A 16,937-nucleotide genomic window follows, 5' to 3' on the forward strand; every position below is an offset into this window, starting at 1 on the left:
GGCTGTTTAGAAACCGATTTGTTTAAAAACTGAAACCATTTTCCCCATACCAAATCATGTAAAATTGATTCATCCGCTCCCGAACCCCATGACTGCTTATTTAAACCTTTATAACCGCACTTCATGCAATCTTACACAAAAGAATAAATACATAAAATATAGACGAAAATGTAACTTCACTCTACCTGAACGGAGAAGAGTTAATGTCGTTAAGTGGAAGATGGTGAGAAAGGGGATTGTTAAAGGCAGATGTCGACTTTGTCCACATGAGGCACACGAGGGGCTCAGTACAATCCAGATTGCTTCTCACGGTGACTTAATTATTTTAATTAATTATTTTACATTTATTCAGCACTTTTCTCACTACTCAAACCGCTCTCCACATAGGGAAGACCCGGGAAACAAACATGCAACAGATGTTTTATGTTGATCTATGTGTGAAACCATTGTTTGTAGTGCCTTTCAGAAAATAGATGTTAGTCGCCGGAGTTGGAGACAGCTAACACGCGGTGTCAACACACTGCATACATCCACAGACGTTTTATGTTAATTTAGGTCAGAATCATTGATTTGTGTGTTTTTAGAAAATTCAGCTTTTTGGAAAAATATTCATCTCTGACAGAAAAAAAAGATCAGCCATATATATCTATATATATATATCTATATATATATATATCAATTATAAGCATACAATTGCAATATGCTTGTTATTGTAACCATTTAACGATTGACAATCAATCATTTTTCAGTAATCAGTTTGTTAAAAATAAGTATTATTCTCACATTAATTTATTGGCCATTCTCGCAGTGTGTTCAGTAATGACCACAATAAAGAAAGGGGAAGTGCTGCTGCACTGCCGGAAATCAAATCCACTCTTTGGTGGTGTAATGTATACCTACTCCCCAAAATAACACGGAGTGTAAACACTGTGTAACACTCCAAGTGTTGATATTCTCAAATTAACACCAGAATCAACACTTGTTAACTCGGAAAAAAACAACTCTAAAAAAACAACACTAAACAACACTGAAGATTTTGCTGTGTTTGTTTGCAAATTATTGCTTTTTGATTTATTATTCTCTTGTTTTAATTATACTAATGCTGTTTAATTTTACTTCGGTGGGCTGGCGCCATGCCCGGGGTTTGTTTTCTGCCCTGCCCGGTGTTTGTTTTCTGCCTTGCGCCCTGTGTTGGCGGGTTGGATGATGGATGGATAGATGTTTAATTTTATCGTAAGGTGATCTTGAGTACTAAGAAATAATAAAATGGAATTTTCTAAACGCCAAATATAACCAAAGCAATTGTTCAGCCTTACCTATGAAATGTAATCCCCTGGGGGTTTGGAGCATATAGCGGTTTACACAATCCCAAGCAGCACAATATTACTTCACTCCGTAGCAGTGCCACTCGCAATATGGCGGCGACGTTGACGTAAGATGCTGCTGGTCATGCGGCGTCTAGTAATTCTATACTCTGAGCGAGCGGGTCATGTGACGAGGAGAACTTCGCCGCCACGTCCGACTTGTTGGTTCCGGTTTCCGGTTCCGCTTCCGCGTCTTTAATGATGGCTGCAGTGCCAGCTCAGGCACTCCGAGTGGCTGATATTAAGGATCCCACGGCTCTCTTCGAGCGTTACAGCGCCGAAGAGATCCGTGGGATCGAGCGAAAGGTGCGAGGTGAGATAGAGCAGAAGAAAGAAGAGCTGAGACAGATGGTGGGAGAGCGGTACCGCGACCTGATTGAAGCGGCCGATACCATCGGAGAGATGAGGCAGTGCGCGGAGAGCGTTGTGCGCTCGGTACAGAATATGCATGTGTACTGCAGCCGCCTAAAGCAGGAGCGAAGCGGGACTGCCGCTGTGGGGACTGGCACCGGGAAAGTGGAGGTGTGATGACGGACCTAAGCGCGAAGCTTTTTAAGCCCCTTCTGAGTGAATGGATGTTCACATTCGCTGACCAAAACAGTTTACAACTAGAAATAGAAGTGTGTCAGTCGGTCCATATTCTGGAAATTGTAATGTCATAATGTCTTTGGGAGTATTAGGAACGGAACGGAGTACCGTGCAATTAGGAAAATGATTTCACATCAACAAAATTTTGTTTAATGTGTAGTGAAATGTAGTGTCGTGAATTTAGGAACCTCAGTATTCGTTTCGGGTAGTTTGACACTAATTAATAAGTGCATTGCCTCGTAAGATATGGCTGCTCCAATACAAAAACGTGCAACGTTAGAATTTTTTAAAAAGTAACATTTGCAAATATAATCCATTGCCCAGATACATTTTGTTGACATGCTCAAAAATGTTGCCTTTGTGTGTCCTGAAATAGTTGTGTGTATGTTACTGTTTAAAAGTCTTAAGACAATCTCACTTCTGATGACCTCTTAAGGCAAATCGTGCAGTGAGGCACAATAAAACAGGTTGTGCTTCGTATAATGAATATTTATGTGTCCGTTTTTACAAATCACCTCAAAGGCATTTTTTTTGTAACTTACTTAATCTACCCACGTTGCTAGGCATATATTTTTAGATGAAGTATTTTATTTAAATAGATGAGTTTCCTTTTTTAATACCCCTATGCAGTTATTATACAGTGTTATTTACATTTTCATGGAATAATGAAATTAAATGGGACCTGCTGTGAACTCTTGTCCAGTCTGTGGTTACTTTCCATCTTTAACCTGTTTTTATCCTCTTTATTACACTGTTATAAAGATAAGTATTGTGATAGGAAAATCCTGATTAGTGAAGAGAAATGACATATATGGTTTGAAGATTATTTTTGCTGCTTGGTCAGACCACCTTGACAGTGGTGTCATGTGATGTAGAGGTGCAGTGGGTAGTATTTCCATCCTATTGTGTTTAGATGTTTAGTTCCTGGCCAGCCTAATTTTTCATGTTTTACCTTCAGTTCACAAATTAAAAAATATGATTACTGGATGTGGTCAGCATTCCACCCTGAGATGTTTCCTAACTTGTGCAGGATATTGCAAGAATAATCTGTAATTCCCCAAGACTCCGTAATTTATAAAAAGACAAAGAAATGTAATAAAGTTGCATAAGGAGAATCAGTGTTTATCTTGGTAGTTTTCTATTATTGAGACATAAGGTTAAGATAAGGGATGAGGGGTAAGGTAATCTAAGTAGTATTTTAACATTAGGGACTTGGTCAATTTTGGTTAAGCTAAGGGTAAGGGATGGTATAGGACTTACAATAAAATCACATAAGGGCCTTAAAAACAATGAGGTAGGTTAAGATAAGAGAATGGGGTGGAAGGCAGTGGGGGTGGCGGCCCCACCAATTTGTGTCACGATAATAGAAAAGTACCTTTGTCTTTTTTCTTGTAATTTTGTAATTAGCTCCTGATTTACTCCAACCCACACTGTTTTAGTGTAATCCTTAATAAAATAGTTTTTTTTATTTTCTTTTAACTGCTAAATGTGGTAAATATTTTTTGCATTATTTCAGTTATATAAAAAGTTAATATCATTAATTTTTTAAATGATCAAGCTGGCATTTCCCATGATTATTGTTATGAGAGTGTTGTGCTTAATTCATAAACAATTTCTAACTTTTTTTTCTTTCTGTCTAATCAAAAGCAGGCACCATCCCAAGAGAAGTTTTACAGTATGGCCGCCCAGATCAAGTTACTATTAGAAATTCCAGAGCGAATCTGGAGTCACATGGAGGCAGCTCAGTATCTGCGTGCTACACAGCTCCACCTCCTGTGCTGCTATATTCACGGTTTGCTACAGCTGGACTCAAGTGGATCCTATTACAGCCCGGTCCTTGCCCGTTTTCCCATTTTGGTGCGTCAAGTGGCTGCTGCTGGCCATTTCAGGTACGTCTTAACTGCTTGATGAATATCTCATATATGTAACATAGAGACACTAAATTGAATTAGTCCTTGTATAGTTGCCCAAATGTTCATTTTTTCTTTCATCTATTATGTATTCTGCAAACAGCTAATGTCTGGTTTGGTTTCAGAATATGTAATGGAAAAATAACACTGCTTTGTTGTTCTACTATTTTTTTGTTGCTACTTTTAAGTGGTGTATTCAGAATATATTCCACCCAGTGTGGGGGTGTGTTTTGCCATTTTTTTCAATGTGTTTTAGTGCTTACTTTGAGTTAGATTCTTTTGTTAACATATCTATCCAAAACAGTGCACTAACATTGAGGAAAGCAAATTAGGAATTTTGTATCCGTGTTATAAAATAAAAATTACAGTGACTTCATACACACTACAGTATAGTACACCAGTGTTATCTTTTGTGCATTTAGGCTTTATGTGCATCAAAAATGATACTGAATAGAACAGGATTAAGGACATTTCTTGTGTCTTGGGAGTTCAAAAACAAATTTGCTGTTATGTGGTCCAGGAACCAGTGATAGACTGGTGCTGTGATGTGGACTCAGTCCTGGGAGTGGCTTCAGTCTCTTGTAACCCTGAATTGGATTAAAGGTATTCTTCACCCAAATATTTATGTGTTGTTACTTCATGAAGTTTGTAGTGAATGGAGATGAAAAATTTCGGATATGTCTGTGGTGACAAATGGCAAACGATGTAAAAACAGCCCTGAATAAACACCATCCTACTTGTTTCACATAATCCACAAGTCAGGTCATTAGATCGTATGTTCACAATGTCCGCAACACATGTAAATTTATTAAAATATTGTTAAACTATCTGAAGTACCCATCTTTGCCGGTAGAAATAAATGCGAGGCAATAAAATTGTTACTCATATTAGGAGACACAAAAACTGTGTACATACCTGTGGTCTTTGAGATTACGATTTTGGCTGGAATAAAACCTTGTGTATGATGATTATGATATCCTCTATCAGTCTTGGTGCCACTCCCACTGCCTGATGGGAATTACAGTCCCCGCTTCGGCACTGGTTTTTGGGTTGTCGGCTTCCCGTTAGAACCTTTCTCCCTGATATGACATATAGCTTATATTTTAAAGCAAGCCAATGGTAAGGCACATGCATACACTAATTTTGTAAAAATGAGTTCCATCATTTTGTGTGATTAGAGAACAGACATCCAAAAACAGGTAACAGTTTTTTTAAAATAGATGTGTCACTACTGAAAAATGCTCTTGTGAACTAAAATGGAACACTCTTAGATGCACTCTAACATTTTAGTTGAATTTTTTCACATTGTGATCATACTACTCATAACTCGCCTATTGATTTTGAAACACAAGTAATTTGAGAGTTCCAATGGATGTTTTTGATATTGCTTGGTGTTGCCCATAGACTGCAGGTTCTGTCGTAAACCTTTTTTAATCACCATTTTTCATAAAAAGTGAGATTCAAAATTTTTCTTGGTCTTCACTAAAACAAGATATGGAGGAAATAACATTATAAAAAGCCTTCCTTTATAATGCAAAGCCTAGTGCAAATCAAACATCAGCGAATTACAATACCATAATATAAAGTATAGTTTTCAGAATATTTTGTTATGGCGCTCATTTTGTAACTGTTGGAACTGGAAATTTGTAGATAGAAATGAAGAAATCAAGGCAAATGCAAAAATGAAAAGCTTTTTGAAACTCTGTTTGTTGGGTAAACTATATTGGGATAATGATTCCTATTGAGTTTGGATGATTATGGCTTACGTATGTATGTTCTGCATCTAAACTCAAAGTGCTTGAGCAATTCTAAAAGAAAATCTGTGAAAGTCCCATTGCAGGACATACACACATATTTACAAGTACAATAATCCATTCTTTATTTAACCCTAAATAAATTTAGCTGAGTCATGCATCTGTCATTCCATGTGGTGATGCACCTGCCATTGTTGTCAAGAATTGCAGGAAAGGATGCTTGTACTTAATATATTAATTGGCACTGCGTTACATTGCACATTTTTTTTCAGCATTTTTAGTAAGCGGTTATGATTTGTCATTAAGTAAGTCCGTATATTGCCTTTCACAGCAAGCAAAATAACAAATAACCTCACTTTTACAAGTCTATCTAGTTACTTACAAAATTAGATGTACTTGTATTTAGAGAAACATTTGGATGCACTATTTCCTAATAAACATTGACAAGAAATACTTGAATCATCTTAAAATATGAAAGCTCCTGTAAAAATAATTTTATAAATGGTTTTTATGGTCAGTTGATCACTATCATTTTTTTCTTGTTTCCAGCGCAGTGATGCCTTTACTTGGGATGATCTCTTGCTAGTATTGTGCTCTGTGATCTTTTTTTTACTACAGTGCTAGTATTATAAAATAATGCTTAAATATACAGTGCATCCGGAATGTATTCACAGCGCATCACTTTTTCCACATTTTATGTTACAGCCTTATTGCAAAATTAATTAAATTCATTTTTTTCCTCAGAATTCTACACAAAACACCCCATAATGACAACGTGAAAAAAGTTTACTTGAGATTTTTGCAAATTTATTAAAAATAAAAAAATTGAGAAAGCACATGTACAGGGTGACACAGAAAAACGGGAACTTTTGAAAAACCCAATAAAAATAGAAGAAATCCAACAAAAAAAATGTATTGACAGCATTTGAACTACTACAACTTGCCTTTTAAGAGACAGTAATCCAAATTATCAATGTCTGAAAATTATGTCCTGTAGATGGTGTACTCCTGTACGTATGCATTCTTCCAATCTGCTGTTGAGGTTCCCCATTGATCGCTGCAACGTCTCAGCTGGGATACCACGAATTTCGCCTTGAATTCTTTGTTTCAGTTCATTCAGTGTCCTTGGCAGAGTCGTGTAGACCCGACTCTTAAGGTAGCCCCACAAGAAAAAATCACAAACGGACAAATCCGGTGATCTTGAGGGCCAGGGAATGTCACCGAATCTTGAGATGACACGGTTACTGAACAATTCTCGCACAGCTGCCATTGATTGCCTTGCAATTGATTACTAAATTACTAAATGGCGAGATTGTTTACAGCTCAAGGTCCCTGTTCCGCAGTGCTGCCAACTGTACATGGCTGCCACTACACATTTCAAAAGTTCCCATTTTTCTGTGTCACCCTGTACATACAGTGGTTTGAAAAACTATTTGCCCCCTTCCTGATTTCTTATTCTTTTGCATGTTTGTCACACAAAATGTTTCTGATCATCAAACACATTTAACCATTAGTCAAATATAACACAAGTAAACACAAAATGCAGTTTTTAAATGATGGTTTTATTATTTAGGGAGAAAAAAATCCAAACCTACATGGCCCTGTGTGAAAAAGTAATTGCCCCCTTGTTAAAAAATAACCTAACTGTGGTGTATCACACCTGAGTTCAATTTCCGTAGCCACCCCAGGCCTGATTACTGCCACACCTGTTTCAATCAAGAAATCACTTAAATAGGAGCTGCCTGACACAGAGAAGTAGACCAAAAGCACCTCAAAAGCTAGACATCATGCCAAGATCCAAAGAAATTCAGAAAAAAAATGAGAACAGAAGTAATTGAGATCTATCAGTCTGGTAAAGGTTATAAAGCCATTTCTAAAGCTTTGGGACTCCAGCGAACCACAGTGAGAGCCATTATCCACAAATGGCAAAAACATGGAACAGTGGTGAACCTTCTCAGGAGTGGCCGGCTGACCAAAATTACCCCAAGGCGCAGAGGCGACTCATCCGAGAGGTCACAAAAGACCCCAGGACAACGTCTAAAGAACTGCAGGCCTCACTTGCCTCAATTAAGGTCAGTGTTCACGACTCCACCATAAGAAAGAGACTGGGCAAAATATGCCTGCATGGCAGATTTCCAAGGCAAAACCACTGTTAAGCAAAAGAACATTAGGGCTCGTCTCAATTTTGCTAAGAAACATCTCAATGATTGCCAAGACTTTTGGGAAAATACCTTGTGGACTGATGAGACAAAAGTTGAACTTTTGGAAGGCAAATGTCCCGTTACATCTGGCGTAAAAGGAACACAGCATTTCAGAAAAAGAACATCATACCAACAGTAAAATATGGTGGTGGTAGTGTGATGGTCTGGGGTTGTTTTGCTGCTTCAGGACCTGGAAGGCTTGCTGTGATAGATGGAACCATGAATTCTACTGTCTACCAAAAATCCTGAAGGAGAATGTCCGGCCATCTGTTCGTCAACTCAAGCTGAAGCGATCTTGGGTGCTGCAACAGGACAATGACCCAAAACACACCAGCAAATCTACCTCTGAATGGCTGAAGAAAAACAAAATAAAGACTTTGGAGTGGCCTAGTCAAAGTCCTGACCTGAATCCAATTGAGATGCTATGGCATGACCTTAAAAAGGCGGTTCATGCTAGAAAACCCTCAAATAAAGCTGAATTACAACAATTCTGCAAAGATGAGTGGGCCAAAATTCCTCCAGAGTGCTGTAAAAGACTCATTGCAAGTTATCGCAAATGCTTGATTGCAGTTATTGCTGCTAAGGGTGGCCCAACCAGTTATTAGGTTCAGGGGCAATTACTTTTTCACACAGGGCCTTGTAGGTTTGGATTTTTTCTCCTAAATAATAAAAACCATCATTTAAAAACTGCATTTTGTGTTTACTTGTGTTGTATTTGACTAATGGTTAAATGTGTTTGATGATCAGAAACATTTTGTGTGACAAACATGCAAAAGAATAAGAAATCAGGAAGGGGGCAAATAGTTTTTCACACCACTGTAAGTATTCACAGCCTTTGCCATGAAGCTCAAAATTGAGCTCAGGTGCATCCTTTTTCCCTTGATCATCCTTGAGATGTTTCTGCAGCTTAATTGGAGACCACATGTGGTAAATTCAGTTGTTTGAACATGATTTGGAAAGGTCCCACAGTTGACAGTTCATGTCAAAGCACAAACCAAGCATGAAGTCAAAGGAATTGTCTGTAGACCTCCAAGACAGTATTGTCTCGAGGCACAAATCTGGGGAAGGTTACAGAAAAATTTCTGCTGCTTTGAAGGTCCCAATGAGCACAGTGGCTTCCATCATCCGTAAGTGGAAGAAGTTCGAAGAACTCTCTCTGTGGAGAGAGCAGAACCTTCCAGAAGGGCAACCATCTCTGCAGCAATCCACCAATCAGGCCTGTATGGTAGAATGTCCAGATGGAAGCCACTCCTTAGTAAAAGGCACATGGCAGCCCGTCTGGAGTTTGCCAAAAGGCATCTGAAGGACTCTCAGACCATGAGAAACAAAATTCTCTGGTCTGATGAGACAAAGATTGAACTCTTTGTTGTGAATGCCCGGCGTCACATTTGGAGGAAACCAGGCACCGCTCATCACCAGGCCAATACCATCCCTACAGTGAAGCATGGTGGTGGCAGCATCATGCTGTGGGGATGTTTTTCAGTGGCAGGAACTGGGAGACTAGTCAGGATAAAGGGAACGATGACTGCAGAAATGTACAGAGACATCCTGGATGAAAACCTGCTCCAGAACGCTCTTGACCTTAGACTGGGGCGACGGTTCATCTTTCAGCAGGACAATGACTCTAAGCACACAGCCAAGATATCAAAGGAGTGGCTTCAGGACAACTCTGTGAATGTCTTTGAGTAGCCCAGACTTGAATCTGATTGTACATCTCTGGAGAGATCTTAAAATGGCTGTGAACCTGATGGAGCTTGAGAGGTGCTGCAAAGAGGAATGGGCGAAACTGGCCAAGGATAGGTGTGCCAAGCTTGTGGCATCATATTCAAAAAGACTTGAGGCTGTAATTGCTGCCAAAGGTGCATCGAACAAAGTATTGAGCAAAGGCTATGAATACTTATGTACATGTGATTTCTCAGTTTTTTTATTTTTAATAAATTTGCAAAAACCTCAAGTAAACTTTTTTCACGCTGTCATTATGGGGTGTTGTGTATAGAATTCTGAGGAAAAAAATGAATTGAATCCATTTTGGAATAAGGCTGTAACATAACAAAATGTGGAAAAAGTGATGCGCTGTGAATACTTTCCGGATGCACTGTAGGTGTTTGAACCTGTTAGGCATCTTTTGCTGATGTGATTCAGAGGGAATTGTTGAGTCAAAAGTTATTTCAAATTGTAAGTTCTTTTGGGGGCGGCACGGTGGTGCAGTGGTAGCACTGCTGCCTCGCAGTTAGGAGATCCGGGTTCGCTTCCCGGGTCCTCCCTGCGTGGAGTTTGCATGTTCTCCCCGTGTCTGCGTGGGTTTCCTCCAGGCGCTCCGGTTTCCTCCCACAATCCAAAGACATGCAGATTAGGTGGATTGGCGAGTCTAAATTGGCCCTAGTGTGTGCTTGGTGTGTGGGTGTGTTTGTATGTGTCCTGCGGTGGGTTGGCACCCTGCCCAGGATTGGTTCCTGCCTTGTGCCCTGTGTTGGCTGGGATTGGCTCCGGCAGACCCCCGTGACCCTGTATTCGGATTCAGCGGGTTAGAAAATGGATGAAGTTCTTTTGGGGTTTATTGTTTTTTTTTTATTAACAACAGAAAAAAGAACTTGCATATGTGTTTTGGAAAACATCTACTTAATAAAATGTGGTTTGTTATAAATTAATTACTTCTCATTGTACTTGGTAGGTCAACCATTCTTATGGAAAGTCGGTCCCTTTTGAAGGAGCGGACTGCATCAGACCAAGCCATTGCAGAAGCTCTGACATCCATCATGCTTCTTGAAGGCAGCTCGCCCCGCCAGGCACTTGCAGACTTCCTGCTGGCCAGGAAAACATCCATTCAGCAGCTACTCAATCAGCCACAGCATGGTAGGAGGTTCTCTGACTCTAGATACTACTATGTTTATAGTCCCTAGCTGACCATTGGTGAAGTACTACCGGGGCTTCTGGGATTTGTTGTTAATTTTAGTAGCACTGCTGCAACATAGTGGAGCCTGAGCAATTTTGCTAAGGGGAATGGACAAAATTTACAGTGTCTTGATGTGCAGCGCTGCTAGAAACGTAACTAGAGACTTTTGTAGTAATAACTTGGCATAACTACTTTTGCCCATCAATTGCCTTAATGTTTTTTCAAATTATTTTTAAAACATAAAAATGCTGAACTTCTTTCACTTTCACATCATAGAGTACTTTGTGATGAACAGTGGTCTACTCACAATATAAAATATGAAAACATACAAAGGGCATCAATACTTTTTACAGCTGCTGTTTATAGCCCCAAATATATGCAATTGGCATTATTGGTTATTTATATATTTTCTTTGTAAACCAATCTAATCTCAATTATTTAAGAGCTCTACAATAAATAAATAAAATGTTTATATTCCAAGGATAGTTTCATTTTAACCGAGTAATCCATGTAAACTGCATTACCACAAAAAATGTAGTAGGAAATGAATCGGGTGTTTTTCTTATTAGGTGTTATAGATGGATGTATTTTTGTCTTAAGAGATATGATTTCATGTATCGAAAATGAAATAAAAAATGTTGAATTAATTGTAATAAATTAAATAATTAAACCATGTTGTATGGTATATATTAAAACAAAAAATATATTGTATTGTCCTCTATATGTCAGGATGATTTGGTACTTTGGTGTCTTTGGCAAGTCCCTTGCCATATTTAAACCTCTGACTTATTGTAAATAATGCCTTTTAATGTCTCAGATTCTTTTAAAAGAAGTTTTAGTTTTGCTGATGTTGCAATAGTGTAATTTAGTACAATGGTCTGAGGTACAATGAGTGCAGCATTTGGTCATCATTAAGAAAGTTTGTTCACTTTTTTTAGCTCTGCATTTTAAATGTTTAGCTTTTTTTAGTTTAATTTTTCAATGTTTTATTGTTAGATGCAACAAAACTCATGACTTTGATTTAGCTGTTGCAAGTTTTCCAAGTGATTCAAATAAATCCTGAGTTATTGGAAGTCAAATTTAAAATCAAATATTTTTTTGCTTATAAGTCGGAGATCAGAATGATTAGTACCAGGTGCTTTGTTTATTTTGACAGTCTCTTATTACCACTACAGGTGCAGGTATCAAAGCCAGGGTGTGCTCTTTGGTGGAATTATTGGCAACAACACTGTACCAGGCCTATGCTGTGTTCTATAAGCCCTCTGAGGGAAGGGCTCCAGAGGGCAATTTGAGTTGTGGCCACCTCTTCACCACACTTGAGATGGTGACCAGTTCTTCAGGTAACCATTTGGGTTCTTCTCATTTTTTATGTATATTGAATAGTTAATTTGCTTTATTTTTTGAAAAAATATAGTTAATTTATTTGGATGAATTACAGAGTCATCCTGAACTGCTGAAAGGAAAAATACTGAAACCTTTAGTAAGAAAGTCAACTGCCTTGATCTCATTGGAATTTTAAATAATTCAATCCTTGATGCTAAATGACACCAGTAAGCATACTTCCCACCTGCACAACAGAAATTTAACACAAATATGTAAGCACATTTAAAAAAAAAAAAAAAAAAACCTTGAAAACTATAAAGTCAAGCTGTTGGTTAACAGCATTAATTTCCAAAGCCTACGAAAAAATCTGTCCCACCTTCAATCCCTTCGCAACTCTTCATCAGCGTCTTTTGTCTTTTAAATGTGTCGATAAGCAGCAAGCAGCCTGCTATCACATCCCCACACCGCTGCATAAAGTTTCCTCAGCTCAAGTCTGTTTAACTGTGTGTCTGTCAGTTGCTTAGAGTTATATTGAGTGAGAAGTCAAGAAAAATGGCACCTTTTATAAATACTATATCATTATTTGGAACACATGCATTTCATGTTTCTTCTGTCTACAACAGTCTACAGTATGTAAGCACATTGTTAAAACAGAAACGTTTTTCATGTTTTAGTAATAATTGACAAAATGTAGACATGAAGCATATAATGTGTGAAGCCTGAAGTCCAAATATCAAATGAACACTTTCACAAAAGGTACAAGTACAACAAAACAAGTGCACTTTTATTCAAGAATATAACTGCAGAAAAAGAACCCACGTTAGGGTGCGACATTGACATGTCTTTAACACGACTGCTTTGGTGGAGTAACGATAAGAACTGCAGACTGGTAATCAAAAGGTCACGAGTTTGATCCCACATGACTCCATTTCGAGAAGTGAACTCCTCTTATTCTTACTATTTTAGAATAAAAACATACATTGGATTTGAGTCTGTAACAGCCTGTGTAAATGTATGGTACTTGTAAAGGCTAGCGTTGTTTTGTTTAATTCAGTTTTATTCTCCCAGTTACGTTCACACTTCCCCCGATCTGACACTGCTGTTTTCACATAAAGGCGCTCAACAACAGAGGTGAAGTCAGATGATGATGAGGGTTCTTCATCAGAGAAAAGAATGCATGTCGCATTTTTGCTTTGGCAATTCTAGTGTTAATGTATCTTACAGCTTGTGTTTATATACAGGTGACACTCAGACAGTGGAGATGGTATTAGACCAATATAGATTTGGTTTTGTATATGTTATATTGGAATTTGTATAAGCAAGAATAATTGGACTTCTTACTTATTGTCATTATGATATGGGAGGTCCATGGCAGCTCAAGTTTTAAATAAAACTGCAGCCAGGTTCTGTGGATGTGGGTATGGTGTTTGGCGTGGATGGTAAGCTGATTCTACATTGGCACTCCGCAGTTTGTGGCTATGCCACACCCAAGGAGGTATATGGGGTCGCCTGAGTAGAGAGGGAAAAGAAAACAAAAGGTGATCATTCACTCAGGGGAGGTAAATCATTGAAAGATGAGTTTGACAGCACAGTACTGCTGCCTTGTTTACTATGAGCAGTGCAATGGCGTGGATTAGCTCTGGTGTTGGCTGCGCTCAAGGCAGAATAGGCAAGAGAGCCCTATGGACCAGGTGGATGGATAGGGTCTTCACATGGTGGTATTCAGCACTTTACATAACTGATCTTTTCCTAAATAAGGAGTGGTATTGCACGTGTACTTTGTCAGCATGCCTATGTCGATCAAACACAGGAAGCTCTGCAGTCTACTTTGACTTTACGCTGAAGGTAGATAAGTAAATAAATATAGGTAAACAACATTCGATGTGGCTTTTATATGAGTAATATAAATGTTTTTCATATAAAGACCATCATAATCGCAAATGGAACTTTGCACATTACCTTGGCAAGCTCAGTAGGCCCTGCTATTTCGTTGAAGGATGTGTGTGGGGCAGATTCACTGACAGGATAACGCCCAACCTGTGGCTGCATCCTAACGGTGCCATCTTTCGCTTTTACGCCTGGTGCAGCTGCGTTGTTCTTGTGTGACTGGTAATTTCTTGCGGGGAAGGCTTCCGTTCTCTTTCTCCGATGTAGAATCGTCATCCTCATCTGAGTTCACCTCTGTTATAGCACGTCTTTATTTGAAAATGGCAGTCTCAGATTGGTGGGCGCGTGAACGTGACTGAGACAATAAAACTGATTTATAAAAAAGGTGCTATCCTTTACAAGTACCATGTATTTACACAGGCTGTTACAGACTCAAATCAAATTTATGTTTTAATTCTATAATGTAAACAATAAGAGCAGCTCATTACTCAAAACGATAAATCTCGGAAGAAGCCAAAATTGAACCCGCAACCTGAGTCAGCAGTTCTTACCTCTGCACCAGCCAAGTGGTCGTGTCCGCATCGTACCCTAACCTGATTTCTTTTTCTTCTGTGTTATTCTTGAATAAAAACGCACTTGTTTTGTTATACTTGTACCTTTTGTGAAAGTGTTTATTTGATACTAGCCATGTGCGCCCAACTGCGTTGCGTGTGTTAAAGTTGTCTGTGAAGGGCTCCCTGTTTAAACGCGGCTGCCAGTCGTGAACTGGGCCCTTCGTCGTACAGCATTATGATTTTTTATAAGGAAAACAAAATTAAAAAAGAAAACCCTAGGATATTGATTCGATAGGAACGGCCCACTCGGAATCACTATCCGAATCGTAATTATGTGGTGGTGTAGGAGCATTTCTGTTTCTGTCCGTTCACAGTCCGTCTCGTTTTCAGGACGCTGTCGTTTCCTCTCACGATGTCTTCTCAACCTTTCTCCAATCTTGCAGGTTGCTTTGTGGCAATCCAAAGAGTAAGGCAATATACACGGAGCAATGGTTATTAAAGGGGGAAACATAGGTATCCAGGCTCTTTAAAGCATAAATAGGGATCACTTCACTGACATGTGAGCATGTACAACTGTGAGACGCGCAGCACTCGCCGGCTACAACGTAACAATAATAATTTCCGGAACGTGCTGTTACGTTGTCATTAATTTTACCCACTGTCTGTCTTTCATTCATATGTTACATAGGCATGTGCCTTTTATCTTCGGCAATCTCATTCTCTAACCAGGCCTCAGGAGCTAATCCGCGTAACACTGTCCACCACCCTTTTCGTTATTCCGGCATATTGTTGACATCTGTGAGTAACAACAACGTACTAAATTGGAAGGTGGTCTACACATGCGTGGAATTCGCGGACAAACAAAGATCAAGATCTAAATGAAGATCTCTTTAGTTAATTTAAAGCACAACAATTTGTTTAGTTTGAATGTCAGTGTTTTGAGGTGTGACTGGAGTACTACAGTCTTCAGTAGTATAAGCCTGGAGGAGATTCTTAATGCAATGCCTATGTTTTAGCTGTCTCTCTACTGCCATCTAGTGCTTCTTCTAATTCATTTGTGGACAAACAAAGATCAAGACCCAAATGAAGATTATATATAGAGATTTGGACTTCAGTCTTCACACATTATACACTTCTCGCCAAAATTTTAGTACTGTAACATGAAATAAGTTTCGGTGTTAGCCATGTGTTCAACATTTCTTGCCTCACATTTTCTGTCATCCTACATTTACCCAGATCGTTGTAGATATGGAACACACATGAAATACATTTGTTCCAAATAACAATATATTATTTACCTTATACAACTCCAGGCATTTCACACCCAGATAAACAGACTTGAGCTGGGAGAGCTTTTTGTCCGACTTCAGCTGCTGTGTTTAGGAGATGGGATAGCAGGCTGCTTGTGCTTATTGACATACTAGCAAAATACCCGCGCTTTGCAATGGCGAAGTACTGCCTTAAAATTTTTATTAAGAAGAAAAGTAAACCTATTTAAACTGAGGGAAAATATATGCGCTGAGCTTACTCTTGAGCATGGAATGTACAGTTACAGCCATGTGAAAAGCAATCTTGCCTCAAATCATAGGATCTGTGGGTTTCCTTAATGCATTGCAGTTTGTCTCTGCTTTTCAAGACAATATCCCTATCTCCAATGTTTGCCCAACGATGACAACACCAACTTGACGTACTGCAGGTTTATTAAACCTGCCTTTGTGTGCATTTGATGGTTTTTTGTCAGTGTGAATGACAACTTTGAAGTCTTTGTCTTCATCTGAAATACTTTTGATTGTGGAGTGGAAGTCTTGAATGTAATCATGCAGCATTTTTTGTAATTGCTGCACCAGGGGCGTGTTAACTCCAAAAACATTAGCGCACTGCATTTGTGGTTCCTTTTCATCGTCCCCAACAAAATAAATTTGCAAAAATTTGTGTTCCTCAATCGGCATAGGTAAAAGACTGCCAATCAAATGATACACTTGTCCCTGGACTTTAAAAGGAAGGCATAAAATTTCCCTCAATGATTTGGTTAGCAGCAAATGTCAGTTCAAATGTGCTGTTGTAGTTTTGAATGTTGTTCAAGAAATGCTCACTTTGAGGACATTCGCCATTTAACAGGCCCTCAAGAAGGTCAGGAAGCTTATGTAAATGAGTGAGAGAGACTTTACCACTGTTACAGCACAAACCAGGAGACTCGCATTTCCACCTATGAGCTTGACAATACTCGCAGTCAACATCCGTGGATCCAATGTGTACTGTTTTGTCAGATTCATAATGTATGTTTGGGTCGTACACAAATCCACAATCAGCTTTTTTGAGCCAAACCTGTTGTTTTCGTATGAGCCGCTTTTCATTATTGGGATCGTACCTAGAAAAAGAAGCTGTATTAACTTGTGGATTTGCCTGCGAGTATTTAGCGACAGCCTGTCTATTAACTTGCGGATTTGCCTGCGAGTATTTAGC

At 38.9% G+C, this 16,937-nt stretch overlaps 1 protein-coding gene across 6 annotated transcripts in view; it reads left to right on the forward strand.

The window, feature by feature from the left end:
* The first annotated feature begins 251 nt into the window (after positions 1–251).
* cog1 (component of oligomeric golgi complex 1) overlaps positions 252–16,937 on the forward strand; it is a 52,821-nt gene continuing 36,135 nt past the window's right edge. For 2 of the 6 annotated variants that reach the window (XM_039739236.1, XM_039739241.1), the window contains exons 1-4: positions 1,526–1,886; positions 3,600–3,841; positions 10,489–10,670; positions 11,886–12,050. In XM_039739236.1, coding sequence (XP_039595170.1) covers positions 1,563–1,886; positions 3,600–3,841; positions 10,489–10,670; positions 11,886–12,050 — 913 coding nt within the window. In that variant the 5' untranslated portion in view covers positions 1,526–1,562. Of the gene's footprint in view, positions 312–1,525; positions 1,887–3,599; positions 3,842–10,488; positions 10,671–11,885; positions 12,051–16,937 lie in introns of those variants that run through there. The other 4 variants (XM_039739242.1, XM_039739237.1, XM_039739239.1 and 1 more) reach the window with 4 other exon arrangements.

Source organism: Polypterus senegalus, chromosome 17, assembly GCF_016835505.1.
Source record: "Polypterus senegalus isolate Bchr_013 chromosome 17, ASM1683550v1, whole genome shotgun sequence".
NCBI lineage: Eukaryota > Metazoa > Chordata > Cladistia > Polypteriformes > Polypteridae > Polypterus > Polypterus senegalus.